The 16,806-nt window shown below is 44.9% G+C and overlaps 1 protein-coding gene across 6 annotated transcripts in view; it reads left to right on the forward strand.

Annotated features, from left to right (window-relative positions):
* The window catches only part of gdpd5b (glycerophosphodiester phosphodiesterase domain containing 5b), a 203,535-nt gene extending 194,126 nt beyond the window's left edge, over positions 1-9,409 (forward strand). For 2 of the 6 annotated variants that reach the window (XM_048533552.2, XM_059646840.1), the window contains one exon: positions 8,042-9,398. In XM_048533552.2, coding sequence (XP_048389509.1) covers positions 8,042-8,163 — 122 coding nt within the window. In that variant the 3' untranslated portion in view covers positions 8,164-9,398. Of the gene's footprint in view, positions 1-8,041 lie in introns of all 6 variants that reach the window. The other 4 variants (XM_048533551.2, XM_048533554.2, XM_048533555.2 and 1 more) reach the window with 4 other exon arrangements.
* Positions 9,410-16,806: the final 7,397 nt, after the last annotated feature.

Raw genomic sequence — 16,806 nt, forward strand, 5'->3', positions numbered from 1 at the left:
CGGCTATGAGGAGAGATTGGACAGGCTTGGATTATTTTCCTTAGACCAAAGGAAGCTGAGGGCTGCCTCTAATTGAGGTGTACAAAATAATGAGGGGCTTGGATAGAGTGAATGGGGAGGACCTGTTTTTCCCCTAAAGGAGAGGTCAGTTAGCAGAGGGCAGAGAATGAGGGTGATCGATAAATGGATTAGAGGCGACATGAGGAATGGCCTTCTCGCCCAGAGGGCAGTGGGTGTCTGCAATTTGTCGCTGAGTTTGGGGGTTGGGGTGGAAAGCATCAACTCGTTCAAAAAGGAACCCAGAGCTGTCCCTGAAGAGCTGGAACCTGTAAGACTACAGAGCAGGTGCTGGGAAGTGGGATCAGAAAGGGTGGCTATTTTATTCAGCATCCAACCCACCCACCCACACCGCCCCCCCCCCCCCCCACACCCCCCACAGTTATTGGTAAAAGGCCGTGCTCCAAAAGATTATGCAACCTCTATGTAGGAAAGGATAGGACGCAAGATGAGGATAATTTGGGTGTCCCTACAGCTGTTCAGAATGACGGCTCATCACCAACTTTTTGAGGACACTTAGAGATTGACAATAAATGCTGCCCATGTCAGTGACACCCACATTGCATGAATGAATTAAAGAAAAATTCATCCAAAATTGCAGTGAGCTTGACTCTGATGGTTTGTACTTATTGGCTTTCTAGCATAATGGGTTTCAGTCTTATACCAGAGTTAGGCTTGTTGTATAGGCTGATCGTTTAATATGGAGGGAATTGTTCTGTAGTCATTAGAAATCTTGCCCTTTGAATGAGGTCCATTTCAAAATAGAATGGTTTCACATATGCTAAGGATTGTGGGTAAGGGGCGCCTCCATTTAAGACCACACATAGGATCCAAGATTAGAATTGTCAGGTCGTTTTTGTTATGGGATTGGAATGGAGTCCAAAGATCACGTGCCCTTCAAGGCTGCTTGCTTCAGCTGGAGGATCTAGATCTAAGAGTAGTAGTCTCAGGAGAAAGCAAGAGTCATAGTCTCAAGTTTACAAGATGGTAAGCATAGATAGAGTGGATACTCAGACTTTTTTTTCCCCCAGGGCAGAAATGACTATTACGAGCGGGCATAATTTTAAGGTGATTGGGAGATGTCAGAAGTCGGTTCTTCGCACCGAATGGTGGGTGTGTGGAATGCACTGTTAGCAGTGGTAATGGAGTCAGATGCTTGAAACTTTCAAGCAACGCTTGGATAGGCACATGGACGATACTAAAATGTAGGGTATGCAGGGTCGATGGATCTTAGTAGGATAATAGGTTGGCGTAACATCGTAGGCTGAAGGGCCTGTACTGTGCTGTCTTTTCTATGTAAAACATCAGTGATTTGAGTGGAGTTTTGGGAAATGCCTTCACTTCAAAACTTTTGGAATTCTATCCTTCAGAGTGCTCGAGATGCTCTGAGTATATTCGAGGAAGATGTTGACATATTTTTGGAGGTATTGAGAAAATCTAGGAATATTGCAATAGGGTGAGAAATAGGAGACCTGAATGTTGGTGAGGTGGGCTGCAGAGATCAGATGGCTCAGTTTGGGGGTGAGTTGTCCCAATATCCTGTCAGTACTCCACCTTGTGTACTGTATCACCCAGTATAACACAGCAATTGTATTCATTGCAAGGTCAAGTTCCATACTTTGCAGAAAGGTAGAAAAGCAACTTGCATTTAGATAGTACCTTTATGATTGCAGAATGCCCCATGCCACCATCAGACAAAATTTGATCCTGAGCCATAGAAGGAGGCATTAGATTTAAAAGAAACCAAATGCTTGGTCAAAGAAGTGGGCATTGAGCAGGGTTTTTAAAGGAGGAGGAGCCAGGGCTTGCAGTAGAAGGCGTGGCCAGCAGAGATCAAGATTTCTGTTTCAATGGCGCAGTTTTGAGAAGGGAGTGCGTCCCCCGCTACTGTAACGCCCCCGACTCCTTCCTCCACTACCACTACCACCCAGCAACCGTCACTCACCTGTGGCCTGGCAATCCAGGAATGGTCCTCTGCCTAGGGTCAGGTCATCATGGGACTGGCTCCCATGGTGCTGCCATTCAGTTTGAGCCTGTGGCCAATGGTTGGCAAACCCCCTCTTCCAGGGCTCCTGGATATTGGCTGCAAGGACCTCCACAGGCCTGAGAGACCCATAACACTGAGCATCTTCTCAAGTGAGGTGGATTTTTTTAAAACCTGGAGATATCACTGGTCAGGCCAGCATTTATTGGCCAGAGGACAGTTCAAGAGCCAACCACATTGCTGTGGGTCTGGAGTGACATGAAGGCCAGGCCAGACCAGGCAAGGATGGCAGTTTACCTCCTAAAGGACATGGCAACACTGCTGTTGAGGGCACCCACTGAAGGCCTTAATCCCAGACTACAGGTGAATGACGGTGGGAGGGAGTGGATACGATCGGGAGGGAAATCGCTGTGGAGGTTGTTTGCCACAAAGGGTAGGGTGGTTCCCAGTTTCCATCCCAATTTTGGGTATATTGATGGATCTTTCCTTGACAATGTACATGGTCATCATTAGACTCTTTAATTCAAGATTTTCTTTTTTCATTGATTTCAAATTCTACTGTCTGCTATGAGGGGATTCAAACCTGGGTCTCCAGGACATCACTGGGGTCTTTGGATTAATTGTCCAATGACAATACCACTAGACCATTGCACCCCACCAAGTTTCCTCTCACTGACTGTCCGGTGAAGGGTCAGGTCCGTCTCCTGCGTTAAACACTGGCCATTAGCTCTGCTTCTATCTCTGTGGTTGGCACGGTTGCATAAATACATTTGGTACTTTTTCCATTTTTTGTTTCAGATTTGCAGCATTTGCAGATCTCTTGCTTTTTGTCCCAAGCTCTAGTATGCTTCGTGGAACCTCTCTACCACACACAACATCTTTGATACTTAACCTTTACCTCTTTGATCACCATTCTGAAAAACCCCTTGCATTGCTCACATTACTATGATGGTAGAGATATCTAAATGCAGAGGTAACATGGTGTAGAGCTGGATGAGCAAAGCAGGCCAAGCTGCGTCACAGGAGCAGGAAAGCTGACATTTCAGGCCGAGACCCTATACCTAAGTACATGTTGTTCTTATTATGACCTTCACTCGCCATGCTCATGCAGGCGTGGAATTGAAAAGGCAATGAATGATTCATGAACGTGAGAGGTTAGTCACAGGAATACTCATCGATAGAGAACCATAAGGCCATGCAAGCCTAGACAGAGTCCCTGGATTGTCCAGTGGCTTCTACGTACCTAAGAAGGGTTGGTTTGCTCCGTTGGCTGCAAGAACTTGTAGTTATGTAGGACCCTGTAAATACCAACATTTTTACAGCAAAGGTAATACTTATGAAACTTAGTCGCTATGATAATGTCAGAATTTGAGCCACCACATTGCTTTTTGTTGGAGTTTGCTGTGCAGAATGTGATTAACTGTTCTGTTAGTAATGTTTGTTAAGGGATAAGTATTGGGCAGAAATTAAAAAATGCAGAAAGCTGGAGAAACTCAGTAGGTCTGGCAGCATCTGTGGAGAGAGAATGTTTTGAGTAAAATATCACTCTGCTTCGGGTACCTGGATGCTGGGGAGGACTCATCTGATTTTTGGCATGAGTTCTATAAAATCTACAGCAAACAGGCAGGCAGCACCCTCTAAACACTCTTGACCCCCTCCCCCTGAGTTGCCAAAAACGCCCAGTTCAAAATCCTAAAACAGCAGTGCCCACTACCCAAGATAACAAAGTGTGAAGCTGGATGAACACAGCAGGCCAAGCAGCATCTCAGGAGCACAAAAGCTGATGTTTCGGACCTAGACCCTTCATCAGGAAAAAGGGTGATGAAAGGTCTAGGCCCGAAACGTCAGCTTTTGTGCTCCTGAGATGCTGCTTGGCCTGCTGTGTTCGTCCAGCTTCACACTTTGTTATCTTGGATTCCGCAGCATATACAGTTCCCATTATCCCAGCTCTGCCACTAATTGACAGATCCAGAGGGTGGGGACTTCTTTCCAGTGAAGGGCACAAGGCTGACTCTTGAGTTTGTTTAGATGCCCTGTCATCAGTGGTGTGTTATGGCCGTGATGTTGGCTTCTAACAGGCCAGCCTGCTGGGTGCTTGAGGCACACTTGACAAGCAAGGTTGCTTGTGGGCTCTGAAGAGTGGAAAAGAGGAGTGGGGAGGTTCTGTCTTGATCAAAGGCATTCAGTGCCTAATCAATATACCCAAAATTAGGATGGGAACTGGGAACCACCCCTACCCTTTTGTGGCAAACAACCTCCACAGTGATTTCCCTCCTGACAACACCGTATCCACTCCCTGCCACCATCATTCACCTGTAGTCTGGGATTAAGGCCTTTGGTGGGTGCCCTCAACAGTGGTGTTGCCATTCAGTAGATCTGCAAGGCAGGATGATAGCAACTTGTTCTGGGAGGACAGCACTCCATCAGTACTGCACTCCAGTGTCAGCAGTGATGGGACCAAACACAAGAGCAGGACTTGAATGTTCAGAGGCAAAAGTCCCCCCCAGCTGGCCCCCTGTCCCCTCCACCAGATCAGCCATAATCTGATTGAATGGCAGAGAAGGCTGTACATAAAATAGAAATAATATTTTTGCCATGCAAGTGCCAGACAATGACCCCCTCCAATAAAGAGGGTCTCTCACCATCGTCCTGTGACATTCAAACAGGCAACCATTACTGAGTGTGTTACCACTAACATCAGTGGGGTTACCATTGACCAGGAGCTGACGTGGATTTAGCACGTAAACACAGTGGCTACAAGGGAAGGCCAGAGGCTAGGAATACAGCAGCGAGTAATTCAACTCCTGTCTTCCTCGTTCTTGTCCATCATCGACAAGGCACAGCCAGGAATGTGAAGGAATATCCCCCACTTGCCTGGATGAGGCAACAGCATTCAAGAAACTTGACTCCATCCCCAGGACAAAGCAGCCCACTTGACTAGCTCCACATCCACTAACACTCATTCCCTCCACCACCGACACTTAGTACACATGGCTGCGACTATCTACAAGATGCACTTCAGAAGTCCAGCAAACCTTCTTTGACAGCACCTTCCAAACCCACAACCACTTCCATCTCAAAGGACAAGGGCAGCAGATGTATGGGAATACCATCCCCTGCACGATCCCCTCAATATGGGCCTAACTACAGCACATGGACTACAGTAGTTCAAGAAGGCAGCTCACCACCACTTAAGGGCTACTAGGGGTGGGCAATAAATAGGCAGCGATTCCCACGTCCAATAAACAAACTTTGTAAAGTCAGAAACTGAGACTTTCCAACTGACCAGAAGTGAATTTCAGTTAGAAGCATGATATTGCAATTTGCTGATAGTGCCAAAAGTGTGGGAGGCACTAAAGAGGTAGAAGATTGGCTCAATATACAGGATAACCTCAATGGGTAACCTAGCCTTAAGCAAAGGTGAAGTGAGTATGAGAGAAAAGTATCTGTCTCTGAGGCACCCCACCAAATTCCAAACTGCTGGTTGTTACACAGGAATGATTAACCAGTATGGTGTTGACTCATAGTAAGAGCTGAAAGAGAGACAGATTATAGAGTGGGTGCATACACAGCAAATGGGACACAATTAGCACCTTTTCTCGCTCTTTGTTTTATGAGGAAGATTGATGTCTTAAGTTATTTCTTGGAAGATTTGAATCTACGTTAGACAAAGGGACTGAAATTGGAGAATGGATATTTAAACCATAAACAACAACTAACACAGGTTGATAAGGTTATGGTAATCGATGAATTTTTATTTCAAACAAAACTGGTACACAATTAGGGATAATAAAATGTGAGGCTGGACGAACACAGCAGGCCCAGCAGCATCTCAGGAGCACAAAAGCTGACGTTTCGGGCCTAGACCCTTCATCAGAGAGGGGGATGGGGGGAGGGAACTGGAATAAATAGGGAGAGAGGGGGAGGCGGACCGAAGATGGAGAGAACAGAAGATAGGTAGAGAGGAGAGTATAGGTGGGGAGGTAGGGAGGGGATAGGTCAGTCCAGGGAAGACGGACAGGTCAAGGAGGTGGGATGAGGTTAGTAGGTAGCGGGGGGTGCGGCTTGGGGTGGGAGGAAGGGATGGGTGAGAGGAAGAACCGGTTAGGGAGGCAGAGACAGGCTGGACTGGTTTTGGGATACAGTGGGTGGAGGGGAAGAGCTGGGCTGGTTGTGTGGTGCAGTGGGGGGAGGGGACGAACTGGGCTGGTTTTGGGATGCGATGGGGGAAGGGGAGATTTTGAAGCTGGTGAAGTCCACATTGATACCATTAGGCTGCAGGGTTCCCAGGCGGAATATGAGTTGCTGTTCCTGCAACCTTCGGGTGGCATCATTGTGGCACTGCAGGAGGCCCATGATGGACATACCATCTAAAGAATGGGAGAGGGAGTGGAAATGGTTTGCGACTGGGAGGTGCAGTTGTTTATTGCGAACCGAGCGGAGGTGTTCTGCAAAGCAGTCCCCAAGTCTCCGCTTGGTTTCCCCAATGTAGAGGAAGCCACACTGGGTACAGTGGATGCAGTATATCACATTGGCAGATGTGCAGGTGAACCTCTGCTTAATATGGAAAGTCATCTTGGGGCCTGGGATAGGGGTGAAGGAGGAGGTGTTGGGGCAAGTGTAGCATTTCCTGCAGTTGCAGGGGAAGGTGCCGGGTGTGGTGGGGTTGGAGGGCAGTGTGGAGCGAACAAGGGAGTCATGGAGAGAGTGGTCTTTCCGGAAAGCAGACAAGGGTGGGGATGGAAAAATGTCTTGGGTGGTGGGGTCAGATTGTAGATGGCGGAAGTGTCGGAGGATGATGCGTTGTATCTGGAGGTTGGTGGGGTGGTGTGTGAGAACGAGGGGGATCCTCTTTGGGTGGTTGTGACGGGGGCGGGGTGTGAGGTATGTGTTGCGGGAAATGCGGGAGACGCGGTCAAGGGCGTTCTCGACCACTGTGGGGGGGAAAATTACGGTCCTTGAAGAACTTGGACATCTGAGATGTGCGGGAGTGAAATGCCTCATCCTGGGAGCAGATGCGGCGGAGGCGGAGGAATTGGGAATAGGGCATGGAATTTTTGCAGGAGGGTGGGTGGGAGGAGGTGTATTCTAGGTAGCTGTGGGAGTTGGTGGGCTTGAAATGGACATCAGTTACAAGCTGGTTGCCCGAGGTGGAGACTGAAAGTTCCAGGAAGGTGAGGGATGTGCTGGAGATGGTACTGAGAGGTCAATTAGGGGATAGCGTTACATTCTTGCTACGTTTTTGAGGTTCTAGTGATAGTACTGTGTGCAGTTGTGACCTCCAGAACAAACAGAAGTATTGGAGAATCTGAGGAAAAGATGGAGAAAAATGTCTTGAGAGGAAATATTGAACAAGTTGAACCTCTTCTTTTTCTCTGACAAAGAGCAGGTTCGGAGACCTGGTCGAGGTGATAGAATTGTTACGGTACAGGAGGAGGTCATTTGGCCGACCATGCCTGCATCAGGTCTTCAAACGAACATCAATCCCATGTGCCAATCTCCTGCCTTTTTTTTCCATATCCCTGCACACCATTTCTATCCAAATAATCATTCAAAGCTGATTGAATGCTTCAACTGAACCTTGCCCCAGGCAGTGCCTTCGAGATCCTAACTGGCGTGTAAAACTATAAAGGGATTTAAGCTAGGATTAGTCTTTACCCAATGATTGCCAAGTATAGATATTTTCAAACAGCTAGTTCGGTGTTATCATGCATATTTGAGGCAGATAAGATTAGAACCTGGAATTTCCCCAGTGAGAAGTACAGACACAACATGGCACCCGATTGACTGGTGAGCAAATGGAACTCTGTCCTCTTTATGATTGAGTATCGATGGATTGGAGAGAAACTTTGACACATATAGAGGTTGGAAGGAATTTCTGATCCTTTTATGGGATGTGGATGTCACTGGTGAGAGGCCGGTATTTGTTGACTGTCCTGCTTGCCTAAATAAGCTGAGTGATGGGCTGACACTGACGACCTCTCTCTCCTTGTGTTGCAGAGATCAACAATGGCGTGTCCAACTCTGATAACGGCTCGCTGTGCTCTGAGAGCGGGTTTGAAGGCTTTGCAGATGATGTCAGCCCCCTGGGCCGTAACAGGACCAAGACGCGGATCGACTGAGAGGCGTCGGTGGGCTGTGACTCCTCATCACTACCATCACCCAACTACTACTTCCACCCCGACACACACCACCCTTGACTTTGAGACGTCTGGTTTCGGCAACAGCCCCATGCTCACCGTCGCACCCCCCCCCCCCCCCCTTCCCCCGACCCGACCCGACCCAACTCTGCCTCCCTCCACTCCCCACCCCCCGACGTCCCCCTTTGTTTGAGACATGGAGAACGTGGACTGGGGTACCACTCTGAACTGAGCCGTCATCGTGGCAATACTGAACTGTGTTTTGACGGGGGGGCTGCGGGCGGGGGGCTTGGTGGGAGAGGGACAAGGCACGAAGGAGGGGCTGCTTAAGGGTATGGGGGGGCGGGGCCTCAGAATAGTGCTGTGCACGTGAAAGAAGAGGGTTTTAAAAAAAACAAAGCCCCCCCTCCCTGCCCCTCCAAGAATATTCTCTGGCAACCAGCCTCTCTGCATCTGTTCCAGATTGAGTCAAGCATGAAGTATGGCAGGTCCTTGGAAATGAAGTGGACTACGATTGTAGGGACCTCTACTGCCTGCTGTTTGCCAGTTGAATAGATCCTTGCTTCCTGTGGCGAGATTGTGGAATTTGGTTCTTTCCTTGTTTTCCCATCCATTTCAAGTTGGCTGGTTGTAATGTTCAGTTTACATATTTTTGTGGGTCTGTAAAATTACATTTAAATATATATTATATATATGTATATGGAAAAAAACACCTGTTCTACTTGCTGGCAAAATGTTCAGAGGTGCACGCAGAGTTTCGTTGAGTTCATATCTGTGCATAATGGGTGATTTTTTTTATTATTTGTGTGATGTGAGAAATTCTAGGTAGGCAAAATTATTTTCTAGGTACTGTTAATGGTCAGCCTCATATCTGTGGAGTCCCACAGACCAGGTAAGGATGAGAGACTTCCCTCCGTGAATGTACAGATACAGCAGTCAATGGGAGGTAAGTGGTTTGCACCAGGTTTTTTCTTGAGTTTAAATTTTGCCATCCACCATGATGTGATTCAAAGTCGCATTCCCAGATCATTCGCCTGAGGTCCCAGATTTCTGGCCAGTGGTGTTACCAGTTCGTTACCATCTTGCCCCTTAAGATCGACCAACAGCAAGTTTCTTGCTGAGCTTGGGATTGTCAGCTGTGGTTCTTCATGTACTCCTGGAGATCCCGTGATATGACCTTGACCTGCAACTCGCTCGTCTTTGTCGTCTCACGTTTTGCTTAAAGGACAACTTCAAAAATGATGGTGAAAGTATTTTTCTTAAAAATGGTGCCCTGTGGTTTTCGTCCTTGGGTTTTGCTGATAGCAGTGTGTGAGCAGGCTCAGCTCCAATTCAGGTGAGACCAGACATTCCTGGAGGAATGTCATCCTTACGTGAGCACCATCCAACTCTGAGGCAACAAAACTGTGGATGACCTTTTGTTGTGTTTTACTCCAGCCTTTGAGAGCCATTTTGCCATCGATTTCCGTCTGTATTATGACACAGGAAGAAACAACAAGATTCAATAAGAGGTTCTCAGAATTGGAACTCCATGCACCAATGATTCCTGAATTCGCTATAGAGGCTCTCTCTCTGTGGGACAGGAGTTTGATTGCCTTAAGTGGGCAAAATGCCCAGTGCAATTCTTTCAATACACTATATCCTTCCCTTCCGTGGTAAATGAGGGTCATGGTGCGATTGCTTCCAAGTGTGTAAATGATAAACTTTTGTGTAACCTGAACTTTCACCTTCACCAGTAACACTTACATATGTAAATATTGTATTGCTTTAACAATGTAGCCAGTCATATCCAATGAGTTGAAAGACATGTTCACCAATAGAAAACAATTCAATGAGAAGCAAAATTAACTAAGTATGGTGCACGCTATCTCTAATGAGTGGGATATCATCTGACCTCTGGTGTGGTCCCAGCTAATTCATGCTCATCTCCCTGCGATGTCTGTCTGGATCAGATGTGATATGTAAACAGTGGATTCTGATGCTTCTCAGGATGATTTGCAAATTGCACTTACCAGCAATCATTGGTCTTAGAATTACAGAATCCCTACAGTGCAGAAAGAGGCCATTTGGCCCATAGAGTCTGCACTGACCCTCTGAACAGCATCCTCCCCCAAGCCCAGCCTATCTCCTTATCCCTACGTTTATCAGGCCTGACCCACCTAACATGCGCATCAGTGGGACTAGATTAATTTAGAATGTCTGGTTGGCATGGACTGAAGGATCTGTTTCTGTGTTGTACGTCTCTATGATGCTATTCCTGGGCTCTATGGGCAGTTTTCCGTGACCAATCCTAATAACCTGCACAACTTTGGACTGTGGGAGGAAACCGGAGCACCTGGAGGAAACCTCTGCTGGCATGGGGAGAATGTGTAAACTCCACACGCACAGGCTTGTTGAGTTAGTCACAACAAATAATGCTTGGACGTGATTAGGGGACCATTTGCTTTCCAACAAGCTCATTGCAAGTATTTCATCCTTTATTGGTGTGTCTCTGAATTTAATTTTCCGTCCTATATTTACTGTCAGCCCATCCTTCCCTGTTCTATTGTGCAAGTGTTGAAATATTGTGCACTTGGAATATTGTGTTCAGTTCTGGTCGCCTCAATATAGGAAAGATGTGGAAGCTTTAGAGAGGGTGCTGAGGAGATTTACCAGGATGCTGCCTGGACTGGAGGGCAAGTCTTATGAGGAAAGGTTGAGGGAGCTAGGGCTTTTTTCACTGGAGCGAAGAAGGATGAGAGGCAACTTGATAGAGGTATACAAGATGATGAGAGGCATAGATAGAGTGGATAGTCAGAGACTTGTTCCCAGGGTAGAAATGACTATTATGAGGGGGCATAATTTTAATGTGATCGGAGGAAGGTATAGGGGAGATGTCAGAGGTAGGTTCTTCACACAGAGAGTGGTGGGTGTGTGGAATGTGCTGCCGGCAGTGGTGGTGGAGTCAGATACTCTGTTTTTGTTCTAAAGTTGTTGGAAAAGCGCAGCAGGTCTGGCAGCATCTGTGGAGGAGAAAACAGAGTTAACAAACGTTTTGGGTCTGGTGACCCTTCCTCAGATACTTTAGACGCTTTTAAGCAACTATTGGATTAGCATATGGAGGATAGTAAAATGTAGGGTACGCAGGATAGTTTGATCTGAGTCGGATAATATGTCGGCACAACATAGTGGGCTCAAGGGCCTGTACCATAATATGTTCTAATGTTGTTGATTGGCCCTGTAGGCTAGCCCAGGAAATGGTGTGCCGAAAAGTATGTACCTGAGGACTTTGCACTATTGGTCAACAGGCTGTGCTTTCTTCATGAAGAAACCCCCAGATAGTTTGCAAGCACCGACCAAAGTAAAATTCCTGTCAAGCTTTGGCGTCATCTGCTGAAGTTAATGTACCTATTCCCACATCTGTCTGTTGTTGTCAGCATCACCAGGAAGTACTTGCCAATATACAAGTCTGAGTTGAATGGCATCATCAACCCATGGTCCCACAGGGAGTTGAGAACCTTGTGAGGAGGTCACAGTTTTCACATCGATAGTGCTTAACATAAGCAAACATTGATCTTGTTTTTTGAACTCGACTGTGCGGAAGCAAGCAGCATAATTTCGAAATGGCAAGAGATTATAGAACTGGGGTGCAGAGGGATCTGGGTGTCCTGGTACGTGAATCACAAAAAGAAACATATCTAGGTACATTAAGCGATTAGGAAGGCAATGGTTTGTAAAAGTAGTGATGTTTTGCAACAGTTGTACAGGGTATTGGTGAGGACATGTATGGAGCAGTGTGTACAGGAGGGGATTGAGGAGGGAAGATTATTTGACGAGGAAATGTATGGGCTGGGACTGTATCCAGTGGAGTTTTGAAGAATAAGATGAGATTTTATTGAATCATTTAAGACCCTGAGCAGGCTTGACAGGGTGCATACTGAAAGGATATTTCACCTTTATGGGGGGAGTCTAGAAGTAGGGGACAGTGTGTGAAATCATGGGGCCTTCCATTTAAGATTGAGAATATGTTTCCTTTGAAGATCATGAGCCAATAAAGCTGGCCAGATGGCCTACTGCTCCTAGTTCTAATGTCATTATGAGCCTGCCCTACTGTTCTAGATAGAATCTGAAAGAAATGTGGATGCTGAAAATCAGTAACAAGAATGGAAATTACTGGAAAAGCTCAACAGATCTGGTAGCATCTGACCCAAAAACATTAACTCTAGTTTGTCTCCGCAGATGCTGAACTTTCCAGCAATTTCTGTTTTTGTTTGCTCCTAATCAAATTGAGGAGCAACCTTAATGTTATTTTCCTGCACAGCTCCCAGATCCCTTTGAGTCTTTTTTTAGTGTTGTGGGGAAGGTTTAAACTGGAATATCAGGAGACTGGGAACCTGAGCAGGGAGACCGAGATGAGACTGAGACTGAGATGCAAGGATTGAAACAAAAGCAGAAAGATGAGCAAAAATGGAAGGCTTTTTTTAAGGTGGTGAATAAAGGAGTCTACAGTGTAAATAAACTTAAGATGACTAACAAGGTTAAAAAGGACAAGTCTTAAAGACAGTATGTCTTAATGCATGGATCACTCACAATAAGAATAGATGAATGAACAGTTGTGATACAGTTGCAATTACAAAGACGGTGCTGCAGGGTTACCAAGGATGAGGACTGAACATCCAGGTGCATTCATTATTTAGGAAGGACAGACAAAAGGATAAGAAGGTGGGGTAGCATTGTTAGTAAAGGAGTAATCAATACACTAGGAAGGAAACAAAAACATTGGTGAAACTCGGCAGGTCTGGCGGAAGCAGAGGTCACATCTTGAGTCCGGCGTGTCTTCGTCAGAACTGGACTTGAAACATCAACTTTGCTTTCTTTCCACAGATGCTACTGGACCTGCTGAGTTTTGCCACTTCATTTCCTGTTTATTTTTTGTTTCTGATCTCCAGTATCTGCAGTTCTTCATTTCATAATAGTATGGAATGATATTGGTTTGGAAAACCATGAAGTGAAATCAGTTAGGGTGAAGATAAGAAACACCAAGGGGCAGAAAATATTTTTAGGAGTTGTCTTTAGGGTCCCAAACAGTAGTGAATAGGAGACAACATATTAAACAAGAAATCGGAGATGCATACAACAAGGGTGAAACTGTAATTGTGGATAATTTTAATGTGCAAATAGATTAGACAGGCTAAACTGAAGGTATTGTCGAGGAAGATTAGAATTAGATTTTATTGTCATACTCAAGGAATGCAAGAATACAGGAACAAGTATATATAGTCACCATTCTCTGGCATCACCTTGGTTACAAAAGGCAACAGGAGGAATAAAAGAAACAAAAAAAAAAGAGAAAATCCAGATCTGGATATTTTTGCTTTATGTACCATCTTTTAAAAAAGGTGTATCGGATGCTCAGCTAGATTTCCTGTAGTGTGTGTAAAGTGTTTCATTTAAACCAATACTTTGAGGAACTATCCAGAGAACGGACGATTCAAGGATGGGTACTGCACAATGAGAAATGAATAACCATCTTGTTGTTTGGAGCTCATTAGGAAAGAATAGTCAGAATATGATAGACTTCTTCATTAAGAATGAGAATGACGTTGAATCTGAAAAAAGAGTCTTGAATATAAATAAAGGGGACTGTGAGGTTCTGAGGTGTGAATTGGCAAGGATGGATTGGGATCCTTACTAAAGAAGTTGTCAGTCAATAGGCAATGGTTCATATTTGAAGAACATACATGAATGACGATATTGCTGTCTTGCCCTGAAAAAGAAAAGAGGAAAGGTGGTTCAATCATGGCTTACAAAATAAATTAAGGATAGCTTTAATTCCAAAGTGGAGATGTATAAAATTGCAGGAAAAACAACAAGCTTGGAAGACTAGGAATATTTTAGAATTTAGTAAGAGGATAAAAATATTGATCAAAAAGGTTGAATTAGAGTATGAGTAAAATTGCAAGAGACATTCAAACTGACTAGATATAACACTATAATTTGGAATCAAAGAAGTAGAGAAAGGATTGAATGCATACTTTGGATTGATTGTCACAAAGGAGGGTATAAATAACAACCCCAGAACCATTGGTCTATTGAGAGCATAGAATTGAAATGAAATTGGTCTTTGTAAATGATGCTGCAGAAATTTAATGGGATTAAAGGCTGACAAATCCTGATGATGTATTGCCCAAAATACAGATTCTGGAGCAATTCCAACAAATTGAAAGATGGAAAGGAGGGAGTGGAAATAAAATAGAGCCTTGCAGTCCAGTTAACCTAACGTCAGCAATGGGGACAAAACTAGGGTTTGTTATGAAAGCTGTGATGTCAGAACATTTGCAAAGTATTAATAGCCAGCATGGGTCCATGAAAGGCTAACAAATCAACTACAGTGTTTTTGTAGTTAGGAGAATAGAGCTGGGAGAACCAGCAGTTGTGGAGTATTTAAGAGTTACTGAAAACTTTTTTGATAAGGTCCTACAAGCATTGGTGCTTAATGTTAAAGGTCATAGGGTGGGGGTATTATATTGGCATTGATTAACAGACAGGAAATATAGAGTGGGACCAAATAGGTCTTTATCCAATTGGCAGGCATTGACTAATGGGGTATTGCGAGGATTAATGTTTGGATCTCGGCTATTCAGAATATATACAGGCACAGTCATACAGCATGGAAACAGACCCTTCAGTCCAACCAGTCCATGCCAACCAAGTTCCCAAACTAGTCCCACCTGCCTGCATTTGGCCCATATCCCTCCAAACCTTCCTAATTCATGAGCCTATCCAGATGTGTTTTACACATTTTAACTGTACCTGCATCCATCCCTTTCTCTGGCAGCTCATTTCACACATGACTTGGATGAGGATACCAAATGCAACCCTTCCCAGTTTGCTGATGGCACAAAACTGAGAGATTGTCAATTATGTGAGGAGGCTTCAAGGTGATTTAGAGAAGTTGAGTGAGTGAACAACACATAGCAGCTGTAGTATATGGTAATAAGTTTGAAGTTATATGCTACAGCGCAAAAAACAGTATTATTTCAATTGTGATTATGTAGGGAAGCTTGGATGTTCAAATGGATCTGGGCATTCTTGTACACCAGTCAATGAAAGTAGACAGGCAGGTGCAGCAAGCAATTAGGAAGGTAAATGCTATATTGACCTTTATACCAACAGGATTTGAGTTTAGAAATAGGGATGTCTCATGGACATTGTACAGGGCTTTCGTAAGACCACTCCTGGAATGCTGTGTACAGAATTGGTCTCCTGACCAGAGCAGCAATATATATAAAATAAACAAAGAATTGTGGGTGCTGGAGATCAGAAACAAAAACAGAAATTGCTGGAAGAACTCAGCAGGTCTGGCAGCATATGCGGAGAAAATGCAGAATAAACAATTCGAGTCCAGTGACCCTCCTTCAGAAATTCTGTTTGGAGGGACTTGTCATTGAGGGAGCCCAGTGAAGGGTTCACTAGGCTGTCACCCAGGGTTGGTAGCTCTGTCCTATGAGAGAGAGGTTTGACTGGGCCTGTATTCGCTAGAGTTTAGAGGGATGAGATGGAGACCTGATTGAAACATATAAAATTTGAACAGGGCTGGACATTCTAGGTGCAGGGAAACTGGTTCCCCTGGGTTGGGGAGTCTAGGACCAGGGCCACATTCCCAAGATGCTTTGGGGGGGCACATTTAGGGCTGAGATGAGGAAGGATTTCCTCACTGAAAAGGTAGCTCCTGTAGAATTCTCTCCCTCCAGAAGGCTGTGGAAGCCAAGTCATAGATTTTAAAGGTCTAAGGTGAAGGGAAGAAAGTGGGAATATGACATTGAGGTAGAAAATCACCCATTATCATATTGAATGTTGGAACAGGCTCAGAAAGCTGCATAGCCTACACTTGCACTTAGATTTCTGAAAAACATAGAAACTATCAATTTTTGTTTTGAGTCTGCTCAATGATTGAGCTTTCACTGCCCTCTGGACTAGAGAATTCCCAAGGTTCATCACACTCATGCTCTTGTTTCAGTCTTAAATGACCTTCCCTTATCTAGAGTCAGTCTAAGGGAAACATCCTATCTTGCTCTGTATCATGCTTTGTAACAAATTTGTAAGTTTCAATGAGATCACACCTAAGCCTGTGAAAATCTAGAAAACACAGGTTCAATCTCTTCAATCTAACCTCCAAGACAATGCTGCAATCTCCGGGATTAATCTAGTGAAGTTGCATTGTAATGAGCTTGCTGACTTGTTTTCATTCATACGTTTTGTCACCATGCTAGGTAACATCAGTGTGGCCTCCAATGAAGCAATGTTGTTCTACTCTGCTTAGAATTTGTACTGTCTCGTCCATTTTGGTGATTACTGTCATGTCTGGCTTTGCTCTGTATGGATTGGTATATGGGGTCCAATTCTATGTGTTTGTTGATTGCATTAAGAGTTGAGAACCATGCCTCCATGAATTGCCACGCGTGTCTATGTTTGGCTTGGGTTGCTATAGTTATGTTGTCCCTGTTAAAGTGACTGCCTTCATCGTCCAACTGTACTGACATTAGGGAAAGTTCATTGTGTTGTTTTGCTGCTAGCTGATGGTCACTTATTCTAATGGCTAGTTTCCTTCCTGTTTGTCCGATGTAATGTTTGTGGCAGCCATTG

This window comes from Stegostoma tigrinum, chromosome 6 (assembly GCF_030684315.1).
Source record: "Stegostoma tigrinum isolate sSteTig4 chromosome 6, sSteTig4.hap1, whole genome shotgun sequence".
NCBI lineage: Eukaryota > Metazoa > Chordata > Chondrichthyes > Orectolobiformes > Stegostomatidae > Stegostoma > Stegostoma tigrinum.